Source organism: Ovis canadensis, chromosome 16 (assembly GCF_042477335.2).
Source record: "Ovis canadensis isolate MfBH-ARS-UI-01 breed Bighorn chromosome 16, ARS-UI_OviCan_v2, whole genome shotgun sequence".
NCBI lineage: Eukaryota > Metazoa > Chordata > Mammalia > Artiodactyla > Bovidae > Ovis > Ovis canadensis.
The window spans coordinates 78727473-78749502 of NC_091260.1; the positions used below are offsets into that span (position 1 = coordinate 78727473).

At 47.1% G+C, this 22030-nt stretch overlaps 1 protein-coding gene across 1 annotated transcript in view; it reads right to left on the minus strand.

Moving 5' to 3' along the window:
- ADCY2 (adenylate cyclase 2) overlaps window positions 1-22030 on the minus strand; it is a 463502-nt gene that overhangs the window by 50547 nt on the left and 390925 nt on the right. The window contains exons 16-18 of the mRNA XM_069556147.1: window positions 20683-20820; window positions 11596-11715; window positions 4426-4595 (exon numbers count right to left, since the gene is read on the minus strand). Coding sequence (XP_069412248.1) covers window positions 4426-4595; window positions 11596-11715; window positions 20683-20820 — 428 coding nt within the window. The remainder of the gene's footprint in view (window positions 1-4425; window positions 4596-11595; window positions 11716-20682; window positions 20821-22030) is intronic.

The window sequence follows — 22030 nt, forward strand, 5'->3', positions numbered from 1 at the left end:
GCCCAGTCCAAACTGTGTATTCAGAAGATGGCCCAGTATTCCCCTATCACCAGAGAAGCTAACTGTGGGCAGGACTGTGGGTTCCCTGTTTCTTGCTTGTGGGGAACAGACTCCAGCCTCCATGACCTTCCCTGAGTTCCAAAGGGCAGATTTGAACAGTTGTTAATCAGGGAGGGGAGGGGATGTGGAGACAATGGAGGAGACCGCCTGAGTCCAGATTAAAGGAGTGCAGGCCCTGCCTGCACCTTGGCCCTTATTAGCAACCCTGCCCCGAGCCTCTGCTACAAAACTCCGCATCTTTCCTACTGGGTTGGGACGCAAAGCTTTGAAGCATAAGCCCACTGTGTCCCCCTCTGCCTGGTGAAGCAATAGAGCCATTGTCTACTTCACCCAAAACTCTGAGGTTCGATTCAGCAATGGTGCACAGAGTCTGAGTTGTCAGCATCCATAGTGACCAGAATCAGGCCAGTAAAGGGATGGGACCAGCTGGATCAGGAAAGGAGGGGCTGTTGGGCCCTGGTTTAAGCCAGCTCCCTCCTTGAAGGGCGTGGGATGAAATGACACTAATTCTCGAAGAACCATATCAGACCAGCTTTTTTTAAGTTCTTAATTTCATATCTGATGGACGTATTTCACCATTAACAAACCAGATAAAGGATGAGGAGACCTTCATCAGTTCTTTGATCAGGGAAGGTCTTGAATCTCAGAAAAGGGAAAGAAAACATTGGCCTTGATGCGTTTTGGCTCTGGCATGAGACATGTGGTTAAATCAAACACACAGTGCAGATAGAGAAATCAGGGGATTCAAGCTGTCACTTCCAAATCTACAAGTCGCTCAGTTGTGCTCAACTCTCTGTGACCTCATAGACTGTAGCCTGCCAGGCTTCTCTGTCCATGGGATTCTCCAGGCAAGAATACTGGAGTGGGTAGCCATTCCCTTCTCCAGGGGACCTCCCTAACCCAGGGATTGGACCCAGGTCTCTCATATTGTAGGTGGATTCTTTACCATCAGAGTTTGGTTTCTCACTTGGGGTTCGTTTTAAACTGCTACTAGAGAACATTTGTTAATTTTGAGGTATGATGTTATTATGTCAGTAATATTCATCTTCTGGGGCTTTCCTGGTAGCTGAGTGGTGAAGAATTTTTTTGCCAATGCAGGAGATAGGAATTCGATCCTCGGACCCAGGATCCCCTAGAAAAAGAAATGGCAACCCACTCCAGTATTCTTGCCTGGAGGATCCCATGAAACGATGAGCCTGGCAGGCTACAGACCATGGGGTCGCAAACAGTCAGACATGACTGAGCAACTAAACGACATCAAGGATTCATCTTTTGGCAGAGGAACGCTTCTGGGAGTCCTGTGGCAGCTCAAGCAGGAATTTGGAGATGCCCGAAACTTAGCCTGTTGGGGCCGCTGGGAGGAGGACAAGAGGGACTCCATGGTGAAGACTGTCAGCCATCTTAAGGCAGGATGTGAAATGAGCCTGAATCCTGTTAACCATCGTTAAAGAAAAATCAGGAAACCCCCTCCTCACAGATGGCAAACAAAGACTGGAAGTAAAGGTCAGGTTATCTCAGTTAGATGAACAATAGCGCCTGCACCTGCATGCTGCAAGTCCTAATACTTCCGCACCTGCATGTTGTAAAGCCAGTTCCTAACCAACCCAACTGACTGCAGTATTCTTGGGCTCCCCTGGGGGCTCTGCTGGTAAAGAATCTGCCCGCAACGCGGGAGATCTGGGTTCGATCCCTGGGTTGGGATAGACCCCCTGGAGAAGGGAAAGGCAACCCACTCCAGTATTCTGGCCTGGAGAATTCCATGGACTGTATAGTCCATGGGGTTGCAAAGAGTCAGACACGACTGAGAGACTTTCACTTTCAACTAGTCATGTAGTGGAGGGTTAAAAGCAAGTCCTCCAAAATCACCGGGGTCCTTGTCTGGAACCGATTCCCCTTGGACCTGCTAGCATAATAAACTGTACTCCACCGTCTTGAGTGTCTTCCGAGGACTGTTTTGCGACTCTGGATTCTACAACAAGCCAAGATGAGGGAGGTGGGCTTCCCTTGTGGCTCAGTGGTAAAGAATCCAGGTGCCAGTGCAGGAGAGTTTGATCCCTGACCTGGGAATGTCCACATGCTTGGAGCAACAGAGCTCCTGAGTCACACTACTGAGCCACACACCCTGAAGGCAGTACTCTGCAACCAGAGAAGCCCCGCAATGAGGAGAACGCGCACCATGACTGGAGACCAGACCCCCTCGCTGCGCCCAGAGAAAAGCCCGCGCAGCATGAAGCCCCAGCACAGTCTCATAAATAAATAAAATGAAAAGGAAAAAAGATCAGGAATCAGGGGCGCCCTCCTAGGGGCTTCCGCGGAGGTTCAGATGGTAAAGAATCTGCCTGCAATGCGGGAGACTTGAGGTCGGAAGGAAAGGCAGGTGCCTGAAGCTTGTCCGGTCAGCCCTCCCAGCTAGAAGGTGATTATAAAGACAGAACAAAGAGAGCGCACGCTACAGACCTTGAATGAAACAAAGGGCTCTGAAAGTGAAGCTTTTCTTCAACCAAATAACTACTTTCCTGTGGCCGGGGTTCTCGTCAGAGGTGGTGTGTCTCCCTCAGGTCCCCAAAGCAGTGCCCCCCGCCATCAGAAACTTGCTAATTTCTTCTTTTGCTTCGACTTTAAATTTAATAAAGTGCAGTCCAGTCGCGTCCTCAGCCATGCGTCAAAATCAGTGATGCTACATTCCTTTAGGGATTCGATACGGGCTCTCCATGCAGCAGAGAAATAGTAAAGCATGTTTGGTTGGTAATTTTGAGAATGTACCAGAAAATCAATTTCTGATTGCATTCTCATCTTGGCTAAGGAATCACAAAATTTCCTTAATGCAATTATGTATTTTTACAACTCCACTACACACCACTTAACTACAGATTATTAGGGTTTCATGGCATGGAGGATGACAAAAATTAAGTTAGGTGAAGAGAGCGTGGTGTAGCTGTGTTTCTAAAAGCAATCGTTTTGAGAGGAAACCTTTACACAGTGAGGTTCCCGTGTTGTTGACATCAGGCCTCCCTTGGCGAAGTAGCCATGCTCTGTCAATACAAACCATCTTTCGGCAGCAAAAAAATCTATGCAAATATTTAAGGCATTTATTTTATGTTAAAAGAAATATAGAAATATTATGAGAGATTATGCAAAGTGCTCACAGGAAAAACCTGAAGTCGGAAATAAACTTAACAGTTGATACAAAATGTGTTTTTGCTGTCAAGATGTGAGTTGGAGAATATCATGATTAAAACTCTTTTTTTTTTTCAAGCAATGAATAAATATTTATGATAGGTTTGCAGAAGCAATTTGATAATAGCAGACATTTTGTAAATCCAAAGGAGTGCACTTGGGAAGATCCTTCTTGAAGCATTCAGTCCTAAAGTTGGCAGAATAAACACAACCATATCCTTGGGGGCCTTCCCTGGTGTCTCAGTGGTAAAGAATTCACCTGCCAATGCAGGAAATGTGGGTTCAATCCCTGGGTTGGGAAGATCCTCTGGAGAAGGAAATGGCAACCCATCCAGTATTCTTGCCTGGGAAATCCCATGGACAAAGGAGCCTGGTGGGCTACATTCGATTGAGTCACAGAGTCAGACAATGACTTGGCAACTAAACAGCCGTAACAACAATCCTTTCTTGGAACTTGCCACAGTTGACAGTATTCCCTCTACACCAAGATGTTTTAGGAAATCTTCAATAGGAAATTGTGCATTATACCTTGTGAATAGAATCATTTATTTTTCCCAGTACTTTTGTAAATATGGATTCAGCTGTTTTGACCTGGGGGCGGTACTCTCTTGCAGGACACATTCTTCAGTGTCTGGAGGCCTTTACAGTTCTCATGACTTGGGGTGGAAGATTGTGTCTGGCATCTAGCGGGCAGAGGCCAGTTGTTCTTGTTTAGTTGCTAGGTCGTCCTTGCAACCCCATGGACTGTGGCCCGCCAGGTTCCTCTGTCCATGGACTTTCCTAGGCAAGAATACTGGAGTGGTTGCCTTTTCCTTCTCCAGCAGAAGCCAAGGGTGCTGCCAATGCATAGGACAACCCCTCCACCCAAACTCTCCCTCCAAACATTATTTCAGTCCAAACTATCAACAGTACTGATGGGGAAAAAGGATTATCCTTATTAATACAGTACAGATTATAACACAGATGGTCTCCCTAAACCCTTTCATATCTACTGATCATCTGTAATCATGCCTAGATCATACCTATGTAACCTATGATACACATAGCATCCTCCAGAATCACCACTTCAAAGAAACTCTCACACAAAGATTCCCAATAACAATGCCACTCATTTACTCCACACACTCTCCTGTTACCGGCATCCCATGAAAGGACTCAAGTCAAGAGAAGGGAGAGGAAGCGGGTTACCTCTCGAACAGGACCTGGCTGTAGTCGTCCAGGAGGGGAGCGTGAGTGTGGAGGAAGATGGTGTTGTAGCCCACCAAGGCTACCATCATGATCAGCATCTTCAGCTCATAATTCACACGCAGGAAGACGGAACAGGAGATCAGCCCGAGGATGCAGCTGTATATAAAGTACTGGAACAGGGAAACAGATCGGGTGAATACTGAGGATCTATTCTGAGGAATGCCGGAGCGAGAATTGAAACTGGGGACCACCACCAAGCTCCCTGGGTCAACTCCCAAACTGATCGTGAAAGCAGATGCCTTCGTCTGCTCTTTGGTCCAGTGGCAAATGACTAAACACACTGGATTTAGAAAAGAATTCCTCACGGCACGGCTTGCTCACCCAGCGTGGCATGTTTAATAAAAAATAATCGTGCATATGGCCAAATACTTTTCAAGAAGAAGTTTTAGAAATCTGTGTTGAAGCCATGTCGTTATAAGCAGATGTCATTTGCTTCTTGAAGATGAAACAATAAGACTCCCCATACATTTATAGATTAAAACAAAGTGACTGTCCACAGGATCTTTTGTGGGCTTTCAATGATTTAATTCATTAAGGGGATACAAATCATTACAGGTAGTTCTGTTAAAGGTGTAACAAAGCCCAGGGATTTTATTAAAAGGGCAGTTGTGTGTCAGAGGGATTAGCTAGAATAAAAAGGACTTGAGAAACGAAAAGTTTTGAACTACGTATACAACAGACAAGCAACAAGTGCCTACTGTATAGCACAGGGTGCTCTACACAACACTGTGTGATAACTTGTATGAGAAAACAACCTAAAACAGAATGAGCATATGTGTATGTACAACTGAGTCACTGTGCAGCATACCTGAAGCTAACACAGCAAGGCAAATCAACCAGACTCCAAAAATTGAAATGCTGAACATCCTAAGGAGTGCATGGGCTTCACCAGACTGCTCAGGAATCTTCATTCGAGATGAAGAATGACAATAAAGACGATTGAGAATAAATTAAAGCACCATATACAGTAAAACAAAGCTTCCCAGGTGGCTCAGTGGGTAAAGAATCTGCCTGCAATTCAGGGAACGTGGGTTCGATCCTCGAGTTGGGAAGATTTCCTGGAGAAGGGGATAGCAACCTACTCCAGGATTCTTCCCTGGAGAATCCCATGGACAGAGGAGCCTGGCGGGCTGCAGTCCATGGGGGTCGCAAAGAGTCTAACATGACTGAAGCAACAGAGCACACACACACAGAATAAAACCAACAAACAAGATTTAATGTGTTGAAAATCAACTGGCCGTAGATCTGAGGGTTCACTTCTGAGCTCTCGCTCCTACCCCATTGGTCTGTATGTTTTTTCTTACTCTAGTCTCACATTGCCTTGCATACTGTGGTTTGAGAGTAAAATGTGAAACTGAAAAACAAAAAACTGAAAGTTTTGAGCCTTGTCCAGGGGATCTTCTCTGGTGGCTCAGATGCTAAAGAATCCACCTGCAATGTGGGAGACCTGGGTTCAATCCCTGGGCTGGAAGATTCCCTGGAGGAGGACGTGGTAACCCACTCCAGTATTCTTGCCTGCAGAATCCCCCTGGACAGAGGAGCGGGCTACAGTCCATGGGGGTCACAGAGAGTCAGACACAACTGAGCAAGTAAGCACACACACAAATCTTTGATCCTGGTGAGTCGTGAGTACCCTGGAAGTGGACAGGCACCCGAAGAAACTGAAGACCCCAGTGTGAGGAAGAGGCCGGGCATGGTCCACCTTTTGTGGTTCACGGGAGGGAACCGGCAGGCCCGCCTGTGTGAGCATTCTTCTGTTACCCACAGTGGACATCATCAAGACAGCACAGCCCTGGATTCAATCGTGCTCCAACCAGTCATCAGCTGAGTCACTTCAGGCCAGTGACCTGACTTGCCTGTGTCAGTGTCCTCATCTGAAAAATGAGGGCAATAATGTCCTTCTTCTAGATCACCGAGGAGAGCACGCAAAGCTTGGAGCTCACCGCCCTGCAGGCCAGGAGGTGCCCGCCAAGTGGAAACGGTTTCCGTTCTTACAAAGCCTTTGTCTGCTGGATCAAGGGGCTGGCTTAAAGAAGGGTGAGCTACCATCTCAGCGTTACTGCAACAGAAGCAGCTCGCTGTAAAGTCGAATCATTTCAATAAAACAGATCTGACTGATGTTTGATAAATCCTGCCTTAAAAAAAACAGCCCAGGGTGTAAGCACCTCCATTTTAGTTTCATTATAAGGGATACACCATGTATAAGCTGCTTATTTTTGTCATTCTAGCTCCTTTATTTCCCCAGCCAAGGTCATTTACAGTCAGCCCTGGGTGAGAGGTGGTCTGTAAAGAAGGCTGAGCACCAAAGAATTGATGCTTTTGAACTGCGGTGCTGGAGAAGATTCTTGAGAGTCCCTTGGACAGCAGGGAGATCAAACCAGTCAATCCTAAAGGAAATCAGTCCTGATATTCATTGGAAGGACTGATGCTGAAGCTGAAGCTCCAATACTTTGGCCACCTGATGCGAGGAGGTGACTTACTGAAAAAGACCCTGGTGCTGGGAAAGACTGAGGGCAAAAGGAGAAGGGGGCAGCAGAGGATGAGATGGTTAGATAGCATCACTAACCTCAATGGACATGAGCTGGAGTGAACTCCAGGAGGTAGTGAAGGACAAAGAGGCCTGGCATGTTGCAGTCAATGGGGTCGTAAGGAGTTGGACACAACTTAGTGACTGAACAACAACAATTGGGAAAGGCTACTGATACCAGTGCCTCAGTCTTGTTCTTGGGGAAGAAAGGAAAGTGGAAAAAACGGGCTGCAGCGTTCCCACCAGTGTTCTCCCTTCCCTGTGAAAGGCACCCACGCAGCATCAATGCAAATCCCTACCATGATGACTGAGACCTGGAATCTCAGCTTCAGAAGGAATACCAGCAATTAATTCCCTGGGGACTCACAACAATCAGGTCAGTCCTTGGGAAGGAAAGCACCCCTCGGCCGGGAGCCATGATGGGTGGCAGCAGGCTTGGGGATGCTGAAGGTCTGTAAACACAGTTCCTTTGGCAGCAATGACCTCATGTCAGTTCTCCACTGTTCTGACCACTGACCCTTTTAACGACAGAGAACAGGAAGAGGAAAGGAGCCTAGGAAACACATCCTGATGGACCAGTTGAGCTGGTGGAGAGGAATTGTGGACTCCAGAGTCTGGGAGAGAAAAGGGCTTCCCTGGTAGCTCAGCTGGTAGAGAATCTGCCTGCGATGCAGGAGACCCCTGTTGGAGTCCTGGATCGGGAAGATCCGCTGGGGAAGGGATAGGCTACCCACTCCAGTATTCTTGGGCTTCCCTGGTGGCTCAGCTGGTAAAGAATCTGCCTGCAATGTGGGAGACCTGGGTTCAATCCCTGGGTTGGGAAGATCCCCTAGAGAAGGGAAAGGCTACCCACCCCAGTAATCTGGCCTAGAGAATTCCAAGGACTATATAGTTCAAGGGTTTGCAAAGAGTCAGACATGACTGAGCGACTTTCACTTTGGGTACTTTTCACTTTTGGGACAGAGAGGACGGGCACCACCAACTCAGTCTCCTTAAAGCAAAGGGTGAGGTGGCCTGGGCTTTGAAACCAGCCTCATTATAACACACTTTGCCATTATTACCGTGTTGTTCAGTCGCTAAGTCAAGTCCGACTCTTTGCAACCCCATGGACTGCAGCACATCAGGCTTCCCTGTCCTTCACTATCTCCCAGAGCTTGCTCAAACTCAGGTCCATTGAGTTGGTGATGCCATCCAACCATCTCGTCCTCTGCCGTCCCCTTCTCCTCCTGCCCTCCGTCTTTCCCAGCGTCAAGGTCTTTTCCCTTTTCCACCAGGGTCTTTTTTTACCCTAATGACTTAAATTACTTATGTACATACTTAATGAGCAAGTATTGTCCTTAGGGGGTGGGTGGAGTGTGAGGCTCAATGACACTTGGGCATGAGTACTGGGACCGCCTCTGAAAGCAGCTCAGGGAGCCCTCCAACTGTCTGAGGGTCCTCAGGGGGCCTCCTTGCCTGTGGGCATGTGCCCAGCAACCTGACCGGGCAGGTGTCTTTCTGGTGAATCAAATAAAACATGGGCTTGTTCTTTGTATGTCGTCTTTTTTTTTTTAGTTCATTTTGGGGCCCATCCACTATTAGATTTTTCAAAAGTATCTGTCCTTACCAAGAGTTAGAGAATCCTTGCTCTTTAGTCAGCAGTCACGCTTGTCTTACAAAACTGCTCCAAAAAAGCCATGAAATCACCTGGCACCTGGCAAGGTTCCCACTCAGGGTCTCACCCTTCCACTCACAAAGGAGCTCATTGGTACCAATCATTAACGGCATGCCTGTCCTCTGAATGGGTGACTGAAGGTAAGGAGTGTGACAAGGCCTGCTTTAATAATTCCTGTGAAGACTGAAGCATGTGATGGAAGCAGACAGCACAGAGCAGTGCGTGGCCCATGTGAAGCCACGTGAATTGTGCTTTTATTGTTATCAAGTGGGGCTGTGTGTAAGATTTGATTTTAAAAAGGATTTTGCTGCTAAAACTACACTGAAAACAATGATTAGAATTCAGGTTTTTGATAGTTCAGCCTAAGTGAATGAGAAGTGGAATTTGTTGTTGTTCGGCCAGTTAGGCAAGTCTGACTCTTTGTGACCCCATGGACTACAGCATGCCAGGCTCCCCTGTCCTTCACCATCTCCTGCAGTTCATTCAAACACGTGTCCGTTGAGTCGATGATGCTATCCAGTCATCTCATCCTCTGTGGCCCCCTTCTCCTCCCGCTTTCAATCTTTCCCAGCATCAAGGTCTTTTCCAATGAGTCAGCTCCTTGTATCAGGTGGCCAAAGTATTGGACTTTCAGCTTTGACATCAGTCCTTCCAGTGAATATTCAGAGGTGATTTCCTTTTGGACTGACTGGTTTGATCTCTTTGCTGTCCAAGGGACTTAAGAGTCTTCTCCAGCATCACAGTTCAAAAGCACTGATTCTTCGGCGCTCAGTCTTCTTTATGGTCCAACTCTTTTATCCATACATGACTACTGGAAAAACCATAGCTTTGACTATACTGTCCTTTGTCAGACTGTCTAGTGTGGGCATAGCTTCTCTTCCAAGGAGCAACTGTCTTATGAACAAGGCATGGGGATGGCTCTGAGGCACATCCTCCTTCCAGGGGTTGATGGACTAGGTAACAACATCCATCCAAGGAGAAGGAGCCAGACCACACAGGGAGTTTAAATCTTTCTCTAAAGAAGGGGGCTCCAAACTGCCCATGGTGAGGTCACAGCTAGTAAACCCTCATCATGAATCTCGTCCCTCACATAACTAAAATAGAAAAGATGCTGCCTAATCCTCACTGGGTTCACAGCACTGCTGAAAATGAAGGCCAGGACCCCAGGGAAAAGGGATGAAGCTTATGTTGTCCTCTCTTCCTGAGCCTACGGGGACCCTGTTATGGACTTTGGACAGCTGGCCACTGAAACAGTCATGGCGTAAAGAGCACCACATGCCCCTACTTTCTGTACACAGACCTTTGAGCATCCCAGAAAACTGAAATGATGAGATGGGGAAAAGGATCAATGCCTAATATCAAGGGGATAAATCAACAAAAGCAAAGTGAAGAAAGGAGACTTTACTGCTATAGTTGATGGAGTTTAAGAAACTGGTAGAAAAATTTAAAAATATACATCTTCAGTGACCAATTTCCATGAGTCTGGAATAGTTCATCTAGCACTCTTGAAGCTATGGGAGACAAACTAAATGTATGTTACTTTTAGACGATTATTCAGAAAATCAAAAGAAGAGTATCAAAATCATTTTTTTCACACAAAATTCATAGAAGAAAGAAGTCGTTAAGCAGTAAATAACTAATTTAGTTCTTTTCACTTACAAAGACTGATGTGTTAGTAAGTTTTGAACTTTCACTCTAGGCCCTTCTGGACCTTGGTTAAAATGGGTTGTTAGTAAGGATTATTTGATATATAATCACTGGATGGCATTTGCAGCCAAAGAAGAAGAAATATGAGCTTCGGACCCAGTCATCACAGAGTCAGAAAGCTAATTCATGGAGCAATTAGTGAAATCTGTAAGCAACACACCCAGAAATTCAGTGACATACAACTGAAAGCGACATGCTGGGGTGCACACTATAAAATGTCGTGTCAAGATAAACTGTTGCCGTCGCGATGCAGAACCATATGGAGGCTCCTCAGAAAACTAAAAATGCCACATGGTCCAGCAATCCCACTCCTGGGCCTATATCCAGACAAAACTATAATTCAAAAGGACACATGCTCTATTTATAGCAGCCAAGACATGGAAACAACTTAAATGCCCGTCCACACGTGAATGGATAAAGACGTGGAGCACGTATAGACCACGGAATACTACTCAGGCAGGAAAAGGATCAAACAATGCCATTTGCAGCTACGTGGATGCACCTAGAGATGATTATACTAAGTCAGGTTATTCTAAGTCAGATCATCACTAAGATGATCATTCTGAAGTAAGTCAGACCGAGAAAAAGGAATACCAGATGCTATCACTTATATGCGGAATCTAAAATAGATGCAAATGAACTACAAAACCGAAACACACTCACAGACACAGAACACAGACTTACGGGTGCCAGGGTGGGAGAGGGTTACATGGGGAGTTTGGGGTTAGCAGATACAAACTAGTATGCATAGAATAGATAAACAGCAAGGTCCTATTGTACAGCTTGGGGGATTATATTCCACATCCTGTAATAAGCCATAATGGAAAAGAATATATATGTAATAAACCATGATGGAAAAGAATATACATCTGTAAAACTGAATCACTTTGCTGAACGCCAGAAACTAACACAACACTGTAAATCAAACATAAGTCAGTAAAAAGATGAGCATGTAGCATTAAGAGAATAAGGGACAAAGTCATCTGTGAGAGCCTCAAAAGGCCATGGGAAGTTTGTCCATGTGGTTTAATCGGTTTCCACTGGCTGGGAGTTTTCCATCAAAGGCTGGCAATTTTTACCCAGTCAGGACAGACTCAGATACAGAATCTAAACAAGGAGAATAGAGTCTACGGCGGAAGAGGAAGTGGAAGGCACGCCACTGAATCGGTAACAGCATACGGGAAAACAATAAAAACAATAAGAACCAGGTAGATGTGCTTACCGGCAGGAAAAACAAATTTTGCGCACGCAGAATCGCTGCCTGGTTACTTGCGCCAGAAAGACTCGTGTTGGATGCGTTGGCAGTCGGAACAATTGTTTCCTCTGAGTCACTCAGGAAAAACTGCAAAGAAAATGTTGCTGGAATGAATCAGTGCAAAGGAGAGTAAAGGGTTAGCAGGTGGGGGCTCAGCTTACTAAGGATATGTTTCTTCGGCTCATTGAGCAGCGTTGTGGGGACCGTTCAGCCTCTTTACTTCACTGCTAATCCCTTCATCTTCTCTTTGAGGCTTTGGAAATCTCTGTCGAATAAGTAAGGAACTCTTGCTGTGCTCCCCACTGCACAGTGAATTCCAGAACTCCCGGACTGATGTTAAGGAAAAGAGAAGCACCTCTGTTAAGCAGGAATTTAAAATGAACCAAGCGCAGGGAAGAGAGCGTGGTTAGAATGACGTTGGAGGCTGTCATCGCCACGCACACACAGTCAACTCTCTATCACGAGATGGGGGTCTTCCCTCCGTGTTTCTGCAGTATCTTCATCATCTTCACCAAACGCATCAGTGGAGCCTCCTGAATTTTGTATCTTAAGGAAATAAACTAATTTTACGGGAGACATGCAATAGCTGACACCGACATTTGCCGCTACTATTTGTGAGCGCTTGGCAGCTCAGGGTCACCAGGGGCAAAATGGGAGAGAAAGGATGCTCTCAGGACTATTGGGAAGGCGGTCCTAATCTACAAAGGAAGCAATCCTGAGAAAATAAATATGATTAGCTCTTATAGGGACTTTCCCACTGGCTCAGCAGTAAAGAATCTGCCTACAAAGCCGGAGATGCAGGTTTGATCCCAGCGTCAGGGAGATCCCCAGGAGAAGGAAATGGCAACCTACTCCAGCATTCTTGCCTGGGGAATTCCATGGACAGAGGAGCCTGGTGGGCTACAGTCCATGGGGTCACAAAGAGTTGGACATGACTTAGGACTAAACAACAATAGTGGGTACCAACAGCAGCACCCAGAAGGAAAATCAGTCAGTTTGCAAAGAAGGAAAGATTCACTCTCTTTCTTTCTGTTTCTCTCTTCTTCGCTCACCCGCTCTCCTCTGTTTCTCTCTCTCTCTCTCTCTTTCCTGGAGAAGCTTCCATACAGATTGCTTAGGATCAGTCACTTTCTATCCTGTGACTGCAGGTCAGACAACTGTTCAGTGAAGATAAAGCAGAGAACCTCGGGCCAGGTCCCCTTATGCAAGATATCCCTCTCTTCCATGAAACTAGGCTAGGCTTTCTGCGCAGGGCTCACCATCCATGCTCAAGGTCTAGAGAGGAAAGCTACCTTGAATAGTTTCTGCTGCTGCTTTTGTTTGTCCCTTTGATGGCGGGCTTCTTGTCAAAGACCTCCAGCAATTGGCATTTGTTTAATATATTGTTGACAACATTTCCTCTCAGATTCCAAGAACGGTTCTAGATACAGTGTTTCTGCCCATTATATATTTTGATAAAATGCTGCAAAATACTAATTTAAAAGTCAAATACATGTAGATTTCTTGCTCGAATTGTTGTTCGGTCGCTAAGTTGTGTCCAACTCTTTGCGACCCCATGGACTGCAGCATGCCAGGAGATATTATTATTTACTATTAATACTAAATAATTTATCAAAAATGTTACAAACCTTGGATGAAATATAAATGTGCTGATTATTTTGGAAAAATATAACAGGAAAAAAATGGAGTAATTGCTGGCCAAATACAAGACTCCAAAATGTAAAAATTTAGATTTGACAGACCCCACATACGTTTGATTTAAATACTAAAGGAAACAACAAATAGAAGGAGACCATTTAGATTGATAGGTTACTAGTCTCAGGAATCTGAGATCTTAAAATAATGAAAGAAAAACCTTTCTTAATTATATCAGCATAAAAAGAAGAAAGCAAATGAGTAATAATATATCCTGTGAAAGCTTTGTTTTGCAAGAAGGCTCTGCAATAGTAGGATGGTTGAACTTGAAAAGCAGTGGAGAACTTTAATCACCACATTCAGGAATGCTTCATTAACCCCCTTCAGCTACTTTCTTCTAGCGTTTAATTAACTACCCCTCAAAATCAAGGCCTCCTTGTCCTGTCTCTGCAGCTTCACACTGCAGTTTGGAACCGACTTTCCTCTTCTGTCTCCTTAGCCACTTAAAAATAACAAACTTCTAATTACAGCCAGGCCAGGCTTGAGGGCTATCAGTCCCACATCCTTCTCCCTCCTGGGTTAAGGTGCCACAGTTTTCTGCACAGAATGCATTTCTAGTTTCATAATTATTTGGGGGAACTCCTCTCTGGACCTATTTTAGTATTTCTACAACCTTTGTCCTAGTTGGGAAAATGTTCATCCCCTGGACAAGATATCCCAATTAAGTGCATATTTTTAGCCCTCCTTCCAATTGTTACATTTCCCAGACAACGTAAAGCATCTCAGAATTATGTTTTTCAAGTAATATGAAATTGTGAACGTGCGATTTAATACCATGCTTGTGCCTGATAACATCATTGCTTGTCATCTGGTTGGAGTTAGAAGTAATTAACCAATTAGAATTAGATTATCAATTAACCACTAGTTAACCCTGGCTAACTCTGCGTCTAGGTGGTTCACAAAGCTGGGCTATTCATAATTATTCTCTGGGCAGTTTCTCAGAAAAGGTGCAAAATTTTGGGAGGCATCACGTGATGAAAGTGTCAAAATGTCAGAAAAAAATGGCAGAGGATTTGAGCTTCTCAGACATGGCTCTGAATAGCCAGCTGGGAACGAAAATGGAACAAAACACAGAGGTCTCTAGCTATTTGATACCCCAAACCCTATATGTGGGGGGAAAAAAGTCAGGATAACTGGTTGGTTTTCTCTACTTTTTATTGGAGTGTGGTATTTAAAATGTCCTGGTAATATCTCACAATTCATTTTAAATAAAGCTCACCTGGACATTTTGTCATTTATGCTAGTGTGTGCATGTATGCTAAGTCGCTTCAGTTGTGTCCAACTCTTTGTCACCCTCTGGACTGTGTCAGGCTCCTCTTTATATGGGACTCTCCAGGCAAGAATACTGGAGTGGGTAGACATGCCCCCTCCAGGGGATCTTCCCCACCCAGGGATTGAACCTGCGGCTCTTATGTCTCCTGCATCGGCAGGCGGGTTCTTCACCACTAGCACCACCGGGGAAGCCCATGGTAGCGTGTTGCTGCTGCTGCTAAGTTGCTTCAGTCGTGTCCGACTCTGTGCAACCCCATAAATGGCAGCCCACCAGGCTCCCCTGTCCCTGGGATTCTCCAGGCAAGAACACTGGGGTGGGTTGCCATTGCCTTCTCCAATGCATGAAAGGGAAAAGTGAAAGTGAAGTCGCTCAGTGGTGTCCGACTCTTAGCGACCCCATGGACTCCAGCCTACCAGGCTCCTCTGTCTACGGGATTCTCCAGGCAAGAGTGCTGGAGTGGGCCGCCATTGTCTTCTCCGATGTTAGTGTGTAATGAGAGGTAAAGAACACCATCCCTACTAACCCTGGCTCCTGAGACTTCAGCTCGGGAGAAACATTAGTGACTGAAAATCCACATGGAGGCTCAGCATGAAGGGGCCCGCCCACACAGTCAGGAGCAGAGGGCGCTGGTGGGGGCCCTCGGTCCTCACATCACCCCTACAGCTTCTCTCTCTCCCGAGGGAAAGAAGGTGATGGCAGGTGGTGACAGAAAAGCAGTTTAATAAGGGCTGTTTACCACTGGCTGGAAAAATCCAGGGCAAACCAGGAGTTTTTCCCTGGTGTAAAGGGACGGGGCATCAAAAAGAAAATGAGAACCTTAAACATGTTACCTGAAGCGGAATGAGCCAGACACAAAGAGACTAACAGCATGTCATCTCACATGTAGGAGGTTTTCTAGGGTGGGCAAGATCACCGTGGCAGAAAGCAGAGCAGACCTTACCAGGGGTTGGGGGTGAGGGGAAGTCGTTCACAGGAACAGAGCTTCTGTGCAAGACGATGACAAAGTTCTGCAAATGGAGAGGGTGAGCGGAGCACAAAGCTGCAGATACACCGAATGCCCCGAAGGTACGCTCAACCACGGTTAAAATGATAGGCTCGGTTATACATACAGAGTTTCCCCAAAGGAAAAGCAACAAGCATTGAAAACAGAAAAAGACGGGGGTGGGAGTAGGGAAGAAAAGGAAAGCATCTTTTCCTCTACCCAAAAAGAACACTCCAACATCACAGGAGCCACAGAAGAGGGTCTGAATGTGCTGTGACTTTAAAATGATGACCTTCCCTGAACAGAAGTACATCTTCTTCCCAGTGACTTAGGGCTTCCCAGGTGGCTCAGTGGTAAAGACCCCAACCGCCAACGCAGGATATGCAGGAGACGTGGGTTCATTTCCTGGGTCGGGAAGATCCTCTGGAGGAAGAAATGGCTACCCACTCCAGTATTCTTGCCTGGAGAATCCCATGGACAGAGAAGCCTGGTGGGCTACATTTTATGAGGTTGCAAAGAGGTGGACACGACTGAGCAACTGAGTATGCGCACACCCAGTGCCTTAAGGAAAGCTTGCTCAGGAAGGCAGCCTCTCCCCTAAACCCTGAACAAAGGAGCTGCTCTTTCCCTTGGAATGTTAGTCCAGGGCCTGGATTAGCTTCACTGGGTTACTCACTGCTAACAAATAGCAAAGCTACAACTTGGGAGTAGGGCTGTTAGTCTAGAAATTGTATTCTTAAAAGAAGTACCAGGATAAGTTTAAAAGCTCTACTGTATTTAATAGTAGCCTATTAAATGAGGATGGAGATTTTTCAAGTAGGGCTAGGAAAACTGCTGAGAGCATCTAACCACATACAGGTCAAGACTGGTACCCGCCTCCCCAGTGGGAGGAGCCATCTTTCCTGAATGTGAGTGAGGGTCCTGGAGCCCACTTCCCTTGCCTGGCACCCCCTGGGGATGCGTGTGACCCCAGGGAGGTCACAGCACCCTGCAGTGGGGCTAGGAACACCAGACTTTGTGTCTGCCTTATGCAGTGGCTGGAGATCTAGTAGCTGGAGAACATTTCTCTGTAAGTCATCAGATGTGATCAGGGACAGCACCGGATGGACCAGTCCTTCCCGTGATGAATAAGACATGGTAAGAAAACCCACTAACTAGGGAAAGTATTTCTTCTCTCTACCTAATGTTGGATTTTGTACTTCCTTGAAATAAAAATAAGAGCCTCTGGATGGGGAAGAACCACTAAATTCATCAGGTATCGAGAAAAATAATGGACAGGAACAAGTAACTTCAGGCTTTTCCTTGCTCCAAGGCTCTAGTCCTATAGGAGGCAGCCCAGTGCGCTGAGCCTCATTTCATTCTTTCTCAAAGTTGATCCATCAGACTTTTATTGTGTCTTCCATAGACTTCTCTACCGCACTTGGCAATGCACTTTTTTCTTTTTGAGGACGGAAAATGACACTGGAAGACATATTTTGGGTATACAAAATGCATTTCTTCACTCCAAAGGGATGGCAGTTACTGTGAAAGTGAAAGCCACTCAGTTGTGTCTGACTCTTTGCGACCCCATGGACTGTACAGTCCACGGAATTCTCCAGGCCAGAATACTGGAGTGGGTAGCCGTTCCCTTCTCCAGGGGATCTTCCCAGCAGTTACTGTAAAAATGTGTTAATCGGTGGCTTTCTGGTGGCTCAGACGGTAAAGAATCTGCCTGCAATACAGGAGACCCAGGTTCTATCCCTGGGTGGGGAAGGTTCCCTGGAGGAGGACATGGCAACCCACTCCAGTATTCTTGCTTGGAAAACTTCATGGACAGAGGAACTTGGTGGGCTATAGTCCATAGGGTCCCAAAGAGTCAGAGCTCATCAAACATTTATAGACGGTGACTGAACTGCCTGTCAATAACTAATTATCCTAGGAGAAATACAACCAGCTTTCACATCATATTTGTTTCCCATTTCAATTCTGTCTTTTAAAAATTAGGTGATGAATCCTGGTTTTACAAGGTCAAACCGGATTCCATAAAAAACATGTTTTCACTCATTCATTCTTCTCTCATTTAGTAACTGTGGAATGGCCCTTCCCTGTACAAAAGGTGCTTTCCTGGGATGCAAAAAAAAAAAAAAAAAAAAAAAGACCTCGCCATCAGGTGTGTGATGCTGTGTTAAATGTTGTGTCAACTTTCAGGATGCGTGCACAGGTGAGTGAACACACTTTGAAGGGATGTGTGCTGTGTTTAGTAGCTCAGGTGTGTCTGACTCTTCGTGACCCTTTGGAGTGTAACCCACCAGACTTCTCTGTACGTGGGATTTTCCAGGCAAGAATACTGGAGTGGGTTGTCACTCCCTTCTCCAGGGGATCTTCCTGAGCCAGGGATTGAACCTGGGTCTCCTGTGCCTCCTGCACTGGCAGGTAGACTCTTTACTCGATGAGCCATCAGGGAAACCCTCCAAAGGGATGAAGAAGCTTAACGATAAGGGCCGGGGGGCACAGGACACACACTTGGTGTATTAGAACTCCCCAGAGCTCTAGCTCGTGTTGTCCTTCAAGGATGCTCTGCTTCTCCCTGCGCCACCCGCCTTCGTGGTGAAGTCCACTCTTTCCAAGCTGTTCCCCTACAGCTCGCTTCACTGAGCTCTTCCTGGAGCCGGCTGGCTCTTTTTCCCAGAGAGTTGGCCCCCAGAGCAGCAGGACTAACGCAGACATGCTTGCTACGAAGTCCAGCACGAGGAACCTGCTTTAGGAAATGCCCGTTTCTCCAAGGCTCCCGCCACCCCCCGTGTCTCTGTCCACCTTCCTCTGCGGTGATGTATTCACACGCCATAGCCAACGGCACTGCCCGTGCGGGAAGGCTGGAGTCCAGCAGACAGGATCCACTGGCTGAAGGGCTCTTCCAGGAAAGGCTGGTCCTCAGTTCTGCATCGCATGCTCCTCACCAGGAGGCCACCCCACCCCCAACTCTAGTCTTCAGTTCTGCATCGCACGCTCCTCACCAGGAGGCCACCCTACCCCCAACTCTGCTGACCGCGCTGGGGCCACAGTTACACTCTCCTTGGGTTGTCACGCAGAGAGTCCTCGGGCGGTTGTCGGGATGCCCCATGAACACAAGCCTCAGGCTGATGGTGGCCAACATCCCCTCCAGCCCTTGAGATCTGAAATCCCTCTGGAGTAGGATCGTTCTCGAGGGAATTTCCTGTCCGGACCGGGTACCATGGCCCAGCTCTTCCCTGGTCAGTCCTGATGATGCCTTTGTTGGAAATAAGTGCTGTCAAGATCCAAGGATGCTTGAGATCTGGAAGAAAGGGTCTCCATCCCTGGGGCAAGGTGCCATCACCCTTGGCGCAGGAAGATGGCCTTGGGTGCTGTGCATGTCCGGGGGAGGGGAGATGGGCTGGGAGAAGTCTGGGGGGAGGGCCGGGCTGGTGGAGTTGCCATGGGTGAACGTGACCCAGCAGGACAACCCCACACAGGAACCCGAGACCACGGGCCAGCTGGTCCTCGGGAAGTCTTCCGTCCACACGGACTTGACTGCAGAGCCCTCTCTCCCAACAGACACCACCAGTTCTTACTGCACAGGCCCAGCTGGGGGCAGCCTCTTCACAAGCTGAGCTCTGAGGCTGAGCAGGTGTGTACCAAGGAAACAGGAGTTGCAGGGACACCCCTCAACGGCCCCTGCCTTGGAAGAAGACCTAGCTTAGGGCCCGCGCTTCTCAGGGGAGCTACAGGGAGCTGGGCTGCGTGGTCAGGGGAAGCGGGAGGAGCCAGCACAGCTCTTAAGCCCACGGGAAGACACCCAGGAGCGCACACTATCCCCGCCCTGATGGACAGGAAGAGGGAGAAGGGAGCGAAGCTGGTGCTGTCTGCCACCTTCTTCCCGGGTGTCCTTAAGGTGGACTTCGAGGCAGAGTGAAGGAGAAGAGGGGGCCAGTCCACCCCGGCCACTGCCACCCCAGCCCATCTGCCTTCTAGTTGGCATCACCCTCACCTGAATCTCCAGGTGCGTCCGTACAAACCGTGTGACCCATGGTACAACATTGAGGACAGATCTCAAGCAAACCGTCAAGGTCCCTGCCTACTTCTTCAGCCTTACTTTTTGCTGCTTCTCAGGACACATTTCTCTCTTTGTCCTGATGCTAAATGTCTGCCCTCCTGATCTTCCCTCCATCATCCGGTGAAAACTACTTGTGTCCATTTTCAGAATTCCGTCCTGCTGGCCCGGTTCCCCTGTCCTCGCCCCACCCCGTCATGCTCCCACTGTCAGACTCTTTCATAACCTCTTACCCAGCTTGGCCATAAACTCCGGGGAGACAAACTCACTTTGGGTTCCAAGGATCTAGTGAAGTACCAGGTGCGTATTTATGCTCAATATATGTTCTTTTTTTGTTGAGTGAATGCGTGGTGGTCAATGGTGATGATGTGAGAATAATAAAAAGGATGTGTCTTAATTGGCACTGATTACCGAAGTGTCTGCTTTTAAGGATATACCACTAAAAACATTGATACGGTAAGAGCAACCCCTGGTTCAGTACTTACCAAACGCCTGATGCCATCCTAAGTGTGCTAGGAGCATCAGTTAATTTACCTGAAAAATCCACCTTAACAGAGAAATGTCAGTTCTCACTGAGAAAGTCTCAGCTTTCTCATGAGAAGTGAAGTGGAGCCTGTGGAAGCTTTTAATGAAAATTCTTTAAAACCACCCAGCTGGTTAAGGTGGGAGTGATGGTGATGTCTGAAATCAGGCCCTTTAAAGCCCAGAGCAGCACCCCGTTCCCACTGCAGTCTCTCTAATTTTCTGATTCTGGTCTCCCTGGTGCTAACATTCAGTGGCATTTCCATAGCTGGAGTCAGGACGAGCTAGGGAGTGGGAAGCTGCTGGAAGGAGTCTCCCTTCCTCCCTGGGGGCCTCCCCAGGAAGCACCCTTCCCCTATGCAAAGCGGTTGGATGTTGAATTTAAACAGGCAGCAATGGGTGTCACCGAAGGAGCTATGGGGAAGGTTTCAAAATGCCATGAGATGGACCAAATCCCACGAGAAAGACCATATCCCACGAGATGGACCAAAGCCCACGAGATGGACACCACGGCATGTCCAGGCCGTGACTCACCATATTGAACACGGCCATGGTCAATATGATGGCTGTGGTGATGACCGTCAGGGAGATCCGAGGCCAAGGCCGGTTGGCGATGATGCCCGATGACTTTAAAAGCCACAGGAGAGAAGCAGATGCTTTCTTGCTGCATTGCTAAGAGCGGAGAGAAAGAAAAAGAAACGTGTTGCTATTTCATGTATTTTTCTCAAGTTTCTCAAGGATGTTTAAAACACAAGATGCACTGATCTTCTTCACACATGAGACCAGTAGACCATGTTGGCATTCTTCTTACAAGCTGGGAACAAATTCATTAAATTTCTATGACAAATTACGACACGCTTGTATGTCCTTTAAGAGAGACCTGAAATTATGTTTAAAAATTCTTCTGGTAGAGGAAAAATACGCCAGTTAATTAAACGACTCTGGCGGAGGTGTTGGGTCTCAGAGCACAGCTGTGAGGAAGCCGTTTTCAGAAATTCAGGTGATTTGTGTAGGAAACAGCTCAACATGCAGCTGATCCTAAGAGTTCATCTGCACCACACAATACGATAGTCTGGAACCTGTCCCTATGGAGATGACCCCCAGCCCTCTCAGCTGTGGCTCGTGGTGATGGCTGCACCTCATCCTGTCCTGAGAGGGCTTCCCCCACGTGGAGAAGCTCTACCTTTTATTATAAAAATACTATTTTTAATTGTGTTAAAAACACATAAGATGAAATTTATCCTCTTAACTGTTTTTTATTTTTTTAACATTCTTAGGGCTTTTTAAAAAAACTGGAGTATAATCACTTTACAATGTTGTGTGGGTTTTCTGCCATACAACAAAAAAGAAGAATCAGCTATACGCATACTCTTAACCCCTCCCTCCTGAGCTTCCATCCCACTTCACCCACCCCTCTAAGTCATCACAGAGCACTGAGTTGCTGCTGCTGCTGCTAAGTCGCTTCAGTTGTGTCCGACTCTGTGCGATCCCATAGATGGCAGCCCACCAGGCTCCCCCGTCCCTGGGATTCCCCAGGCAGGAACACTGGAGTGGGTTGCCATTTCCTTCTCCAATGCATGAAAGCGAAAAGTGAAAGGGAAGTCGCTGAGTCGTGTCTGGCTCCTAGCGACCCCATGGACTGCAGGGCCCCTCCGTCCATGGGATTGTCGGGCGAGAGCGCTGGAGTGGGGTGCCACCGCCTTCTCTGGCACTGAGCTGGGCTCCCTCTATTAGACGGCTGCTTCCCACTAGCTGTCTATTTCACACGTGATCATGCACATAGGTCAATGCTACTCTCCCAAGTCGCCCCACCCTCCCCTTCCCCCACTGTGTCCATGTCTGTTCTCTATGTCTGTGTCTCTATTCCTGCCCTGCAAACAGC